General features: G+C 34.5%; 1 protein-coding gene across 1 annotated transcript; it reads left to right on the plus strand.

Annotated features, from left to right (window-relative positions):
* Positions 1 to 1,452: 1,452 nt before the first annotated feature.
* MS3_00001228 (uncharacterized protein) lies at positions 1,453 to 7,382 on the plus strand. Its single transcript, XM_051208709.1, has 4 exons — positions 1,453 to 1,698; positions 3,149 to 4,172; positions 5,565 to 5,584; positions 6,832 to 7,382. Exons 1-2 carry the CDS (start codon positions 1,640 to 1,642, stop codon positions 4,080 to 4,082), a joined length of 993 nt encoding a protein of 330 aa, XP_051072046.1. The 5' UTR covers positions 1,453 to 1,639; the 3' UTR covers positions 4,083 to 4,172; positions 5,565 to 5,584; positions 6,832 to 7,382.
* The last annotated feature ends 318 nt before the right edge of the window (positions 7,383 to 7,700 follow it).

Consider the following 7,700-nt stretch of genomic DNA (forward strand, 5'->3'; position numbering starts at 1 on the left):
GCAGAGACTGCTGTTACACTGGCTGTCTTCATCTGCATTTTTTCATGTGTATGCGATAGGAGGGCTAGGTCATCTGCGAAGTCCAAATCGTCTAATTGATTCTGAGCTGTCCGTTGTATTCCGTGTTTTCCCTCAGATGTTGAGGTCTTCATAATCCAGTCGACCACCAGAAGAAAGAGGAAGAGAGAGAGTAAACACCCTTGTCTGACTTCGGTCCTTACTTGGAATGCATCTGTCAGCTGTCCTCCATGCACTACTTTGCACTGTAGTCCGTCGTATGAGTTCCGTATAATATAGACAATCTTCTCAGGAACTCCGTAGTGTCGAAGACGTTTCCATAATGTCCTCTTATCTACACTGTTGAATGCCTTTTCATAATCAATGAAGTTGATGTATAGTGATGAGTTCCACTCAACTGATTGTTCGACGATGATCCGTAGTGTTGCAATTTGGTCTGTGCACGATCGATCCTTACGGAATCCAGCTTGTTGATCTCGAAGTTGGACGTCTACTGCATCCTTCATCCGGTTCGGCGACACTCTGTCAAAGACTTTCCCTGGTACTGACAGTAGTGTTATGCCTCTGTAGTTTTCACATTTGCTCAGATCTCCTTTCTTTGGAGTCTTGACGAGGTGTCCTTCAGGATTCAAACACCCAGAAAATTAGTATCAGAAAGGGTTTTGTGGATATTATAGTAATCAAAATAGCTGAGATCATGAGTCGATTGACAGGATGGTGGATGCGCACTACTATGGAATTCCACAATAGAACAAAACGGCCTTCCAGTACTTCATAGTTTTTCATGATGGTCTAGCTTTAATTGACTCATGAATTCAATTAATAAAATACTAAAATCTCCACAAAATCTTCCTTTTGAAAATAATTATTTCCTAATGAATTCTCAACCATTTTCTAGTGAATATACCGAACATTTTGATTTTTTTATTATTCAGTTTTACTATATATTTATAGATGGTCAGTTTGTTTTTTTGTTTGTTCTTTCGGTTTTTCAGTTTGCTTGTTTTTGGATTATCGACAAAGCTATTCTTACTTTTTGTTTATTTTAATTATAGCAGCTTTTAATTAGATTTGTCTTGTGTTTTATAAAAACAAACAAGTTGTCGTTAAGCGAAGTTTCATCATCAAACATCACTTCGCTTAAACTCTTTAAGATTCGTATATGCAAGAATAAATTGTGCGATAAAAATACTTTATAAACGCATAGTTGGACAAAGAACATTTTTGTAATTTAGGATAAAGTACTACTAATAACTTATTAAAATCTTTCTTTATCATATTTTCGCAAAATTCAGCTTGTTGTATTCAAGTGTGTGAAAGTGAATAAAACCATAATCATCATCATCATCACCAACAATATTAAGGAGTTCATCACACTTTTTTTAGACTTAATTAAAAGTGTAACATTGCATTCTTTAAATATTATTAATTATTATTATTATCATTACAACTTTGAGAAATCACCAAACTTCATCACAAGGTAAGCCTTAACTTGGAATCCTGAAGGGAAGTGAAAAAGAAAAAGATCAAAGAACACATTACGTCGAGAAATAGAAGCAGATATGAAAAGGATGAATAACAACTGGAAAGAGCTAGAAATGATTGCTCAGGACAGGGTTGGATGGAGAATGCTGGTGAGCAACCTATGTTCCTCCACGAGGATTCAAGGGGTATAAGTAAGTAAGTAAGAGAATAATTTCCACAATGATTGAAATTAATCAAGACATATTAAACTGTTCAATAACTGAATATGTTTTTATTAAATTTATTATACAAAACATTTCTATTCAACTAGCTCGTTCATAATGATTTTTGTTATGAACTTATTTTTTTTATTTAATCTGATCCAAATTTTTAATCTTGTTCATTGAAAATTTATGTCAGATTAAGGTCGAATTGAAATCCAAAAAAAACAAAGTAATATGAATAATGATAATGATAATAATAATAAAACTCTATGACCATTCAAAAAATATTCCATTATATTTTCTATATTTACATATACTTGTATGTGTTTATGGTAGATCAAATGTTGATATGGTTTATAGAGATGAAGTCCATTTTCTTTGTTCTGTTTTTAATAAAATATAATGTAAACTGGAGTACTATTTTAGTTTCTTTCATAATGATTGAACAATTGAAGTGTTATGTACTCATTTTATTTCATTTCATGATTTAGTTTAAGTATATATATTAATATTGTCCCCAAATGCCCTGGTACGACCGAAGGTGCTCTCATATGGTCATGCGTATACAGCCACTGATAGGAAAGTTTTACCGATTACTTTCTCACGGACGAGGTTTTGTTAGTGAAATTGAGAGGATGAAAAGTGAATGTTCGGCTCTTTAACCGGGTTGATGGACACGGATAGTCCATCTAGGGGAGTTGGAAAACCCTTATTCCCAAACCAATGTTGCACATGAGCACCAAGATCCAAAAAAAAACAAATGATGTATCGACCAATCCTTGGTCCACGGTTACCGTGGGACTGAATTTCCTTACGTTTCTCCACTGTCTTGTGGATCAGACATTTAGGTCGAAGGCTTCGAGTGTGGTCCCTTAAGAAAACCACTTGCTTCGGTATGGACACCCGGGTAGTATCATAGCCCACACACAAATCAAGTGACTTCTTTGGCACATATGTATTCGGTGCTCTTTTGTACCGATATTTATGTGTTCAAATATATATATATATATATATATATATATATATATATATATATATATATATATATTGTATTGTAAAGTGTATGTTGAATAAATGAAACAAAATAACATTTTATAATCCACAGTGATATTGAGAATGTTTAGAAAAAAAGCAATGGTTAGTGAATTTTAACTTTGTTGCTGACTAATAACTAATAAGAATTCTATTAATTCACCTCCGTGAATTACATCCAGTTTTCAGACATATTGGAATTTAGCATAACAATCATTGTGTTTCTAAAATTGTTATTGCCTTCAGAATTTGTCGGCTAGTTGTCAGATATGGATAAAAGTTATTCTGAATAACCGACTTGTTTTAATTGTATGCTATAGTTATGTTATAGTTATAAATATTTCGGTTTCTTAATGACGGATAATTTTTCTTTACATTCTCTTTTGATGATTTATTTGGGATGTTTACAGTCTACTATATCTACTTGTTCAAAAGATAGTCAATATAATACGGAATTCCTACGATGGATTAAACTGCAAAATTGTGCATGGAGGACAATTGACAAGGTCGTTCGAAGTAAAGAACGGTGTCAGGCAAGGTTGCTTACTCTCACCCTTTCTCCTCCTCCTGGTGATCGACTGGATCATGAAGACGTCAACATCTGAAGGGAAGCACGGGATACAATGGACAGCTAGGATGCGGTTGGACGATCTAGACTTCGCAGATGATCTGGCCCCCCTATCGCAATCGCAACAACAAATGCAGGAGAAGACGATCAGCGTAGCAGCAGCCTCAGCAGTAGTAGGTCTCAATATACACAAAAGCAAAATTCTCCGATACAACACAACATACACCAATCCAGTCACAATTCACGGAGAAGATTTGGAAGATGTAAAAACCTTTACATATTTGAGCAGCATCATCGATGAACAGGGTGGATCTGGTGCAGACGTGAAGGCGCGGATCGGCAAACCAAGAGCAGGATATTTACAACTTAGGAATATCTGGAACTCAAAGCAACTGTCAACCAACACCAAGGTCAGGATTTTCTATACAAATGTCAAGACAGTTCTACTGTCTACTGGGGCGGAAACCTGGAGAACTACGAAAGCCATCATCCAGAAAATGCAAGTGTTTATTAACAGTTGTCTACGCAAAATACTTCGGATCCGTTGGCCAGACACTGTTAGCAACAACCAGCTGTGGGAGAGAACAAACGAGATCCCGGCGGAGGAAGAGATTAGGAAGAAGCACTGGAAGTGGATAGGATACACATTGAGGAAAGCAACCAACTGCGTCACAAGACAAGCCCTCACATGGAATCCTGAAGGCCAAAGGAAAAGAGGAATGCCAAAGAACACATTAATCCGGGAAATGGAGATGAGAAAAATGAACAAGAATTAGATGGAACTAGAAAAGAATGCCCAGGACGTAGTGGGTTGGAGAATGCTGATCGGCGGCCTATGCTCCATTAGGAGTAACAGGCGTAAGTATGTAAGTAGGTCATATCTACATGTTTAAAGTGAGCTTGTAATTCTATTTTTTTAGTTCTGACATTATAAATCAACGGATATTTACAATGTTATAAAATCTCGTGCTTCCACAAAAATTTAAATCCTTACCATTCGAAACCACAATCATATACACTATCAATAGATACTATTGACTGTAAAAAGACTCGAAAATCTTTCTCACATTAATGAAATAATTCACTTTCATGGTCATTCTAATACTTAATTTAAGTGAACAGTGCAAAAGGATGACACACTGTATTGTCCTTTTTTATTTTCTTTTTTAGCAAAATTGTACTTAAAATCAAAGCGACTAAAGATTAGTTTAATAGTTGAATTCATGAGTCAATTAAAGCTAGACCACATGGAAAATCTAGAAGTACTGGATGGCCGTTTCATCCTAGCATGTGACTCCTCATACTCCCATATTAGAACAAAATGGCCGTTCAGTGTTTCCATGGTAGTCTAGCTTGAATTAACTCATGAATTTAACTATTAAATTAATCTTTAGTGAACGAGTGTAATAATAGGTCAAAAATGACATGGAAAAAGTGGGATGAATTCAGTTAAAGCAAGAAAATTTTACGTTATTTAATAAAAATAGTCCAGTGAGTTTCGAATGTCATAACGTACAGTGTTCATAAAATTATAATTTGTTCGGTGAGTAATATGACTGCGAAAATGTCATAATTTAATGTCAGCACGAACAAAAATAATAAATCCACGTTAGGTGATAATGTGATGTTAATGTGAGAATGAGACTATGATAATTATTTGAATTACAATGGAACGATCAACCGGATGGATCAATGAGAAAATGTGATATGAGGACAAATTGTCGATAAAATAATACAATCTGAGTATGCCAATGTATCTGCCATACCAGCTTTGATGAATGCGTCGGATAAGAGATTGAGTCATTTGAGTTGCTCGTCGATTAAGTCGGCCAATTAGTTCGTTTATCGGGCACTTAGATTTCATAATGTCCACCGCCTGCGCAGACTTGCAGAGTCTGTTTAGTTCTAGACGGGCTCACCACTTTAGTGGCCCTATAACTGACTCCTATTGGATTGTATGCTGATTGTTATTGGATTACATATGTCGGCTATCTTCGTATATTCCATCTATTTAAATCTTGTTGGTAAATAACGGAACTAAATAAGTCGAATACTATAATGAACTTTTGAATATTTATATTTTATATATTCACTGATCTGGACAGGAAATGAGAGGGATGAAGCGAACAGAAGAGAGCGAAGCGAAATGACACGCGGTGGATAAGGAATGTGAACCATTTTCGGTTGACTATTTTTATAAGTTGGCATTAGTTTTGCTTTATCAATATCTAAGTGCTGTATTTTTGTTCATTTTTTAGATTTAATGTGACAATTTGAAGTGAGTACAATTTCTATTTAAGATATTTCTATTGATCTTATGAGTTCATTTGTTTGCTACTAAATATGTTCATTTGAGTAAGAATTGGTAGATCACTTAAGGTAAACAGTTTTAAACAAATACAAATACATCGAAATACAGCATATATGTGTAAAACATTTGTATGTTATTTTAAAACTGAAAATATATATTACTTGTAAATCTCAGTTACTGAAGTGAAATAGTTTCAATGTTTTATAAGAACTAGAGTATCTAGTAATCCATTGGGGTTTCCCCGCGTGGGTTCGAATCCCATCCTCGTCGCCAATTGTTGTAACGTGTGTGACTGCAGGGTTTGATAAGCAGCGTTCTATCGATCGATTACAGTGGACACGTAAACATGTAAAGACGACCTAGAGTCCTGATTGGCCCTGCTTCACTGTCTGTCCTAGCCAGTTGAGTCAAGAACACAAGTCACAGCCTCTGAGTTATGAATCATTATATTTCAAACATACTTTGTTTATATACCAATCAAGCATACCACATCGTACCATAAAATAGAAAACAACATTTTGTACAATATTCAACGAGTGAACAGATATCGACCAATAGGAAATGTCCATTTAAAGTCCAAGGACACCATTGGACTTAACATGATAATTATTGGTCTATTCCTCCGCATCCACAACAATGTTGTAATTTTAGTCTCCAGGATTTGTAAAGATATTGAAATTTAATACCACTTAAATATTTGAAACATATTTTTAGGAGAAAACAATTTTTCCCAAATCTTGACTAAAATTCAAATGAACTAACTTGTAAAAATAGATAGTTGATCGAAAAAACTCCGACAATCACCAAACTCAGAACAAAAGGCTTACGGTTGTTATTATATTTAGCACTTTTGTAAGTGTAGACATATGTATATTTCTTATAATGTAGTGAATCTGTGGTGATTGTTGAAGTTTCATAGTTTAGATAACGAATTAATCCTAGATAATAAATGCAATCCAGAAAGCTTTGGATTGCTGTCTATTACTAGTAAGGGACTGCTCAAAAGTTCTGATTCACAACTCCACCGGGGATCGAACCAGAGAACCTCAGTACTCATGGATAGTTCTTAAGCTCTAGACTACTGAGAAGAGATCCACTGACAATGATGTGATCAAAACTTGAGGAAGAGTTGAAATGATGAATGATTCAATGAAAACGATGTAATGTTGCCAGAGTAAGGAAATATTTATTACTATTTCTTTTTGGATGTATAGATCTGGTTTTAGATGTTTGATCAATATAACTGGCAAACTTCAGAAGATTGCGATTCAGTTGTTAATTATTCACCTTGAAAGACTTTAGTGTATCTAATTGACTCCCTGTATCAACGAGATGTCTCGAGATGGTCCTGCTGAATGCTTCTAATCCGCTTGACCTTAGACGTTTTGGAATACATTCATTAAGTTTTCATTAAATCGTCGTCATTTTCCTTAATTCATAATTTTGATTCGAATTAACCGTTTTCAACTTATTCTTTATTACCACTAATCGGTTTCCAGTTACTTCATTACACAATCATCTAAAGTTTGCTATCTCTATGACTTGTAATCACTAGAGTTGATGCTCTGGAACTTTCCCTCTCGGACTAAATTTATCTGAGACAAAATTTTTATGACCTTCTTAACTGTATTGAAATTTTTGGTACATTCTGATACACTTATTCATCTCTAATTACCTTCGCATTTATAATCATGTCGATTTCTATGATGACGTCGATTGTGAAAATCTTATATGTTGTAAGCAGCTGATGAGAACCTAATGAAACAAAATAAATTCATATTATTATGCACCAATCTTCGTTTTTGTTCTCTTCAAGATTACGAATTAAACATAATATTAGTTTGCCAATTTGTAATAACGAATGCTATTTATCTTATTTAACTGCTTTTTTATGTATTTCCCCTTGTTCGCAATTTATTGATTATTACTTTTATCATTGTGCAGATGTGTAATATTTCAAAATGGGTTTACGTATATTTGTGAAAGATCCTGGATTAAAAACTACCAACAGTTCGGTAGTACGTGTTTAGCTTTCCAATGCGATTTACTATGGAACCTGAACATGACAATATGTTATGTTATT

This window comes from Schistosoma haematobium, chromosome ZW (genome assembly GCF_000699445.3).
Source record: "Schistosoma haematobium chromosome ZW, whole genome shotgun sequence".
NCBI lineage: Eukaryota > Metazoa > Platyhelminthes > Trematoda > Strigeidida > Schistosomatidae > Schistosoma > Schistosoma haematobium.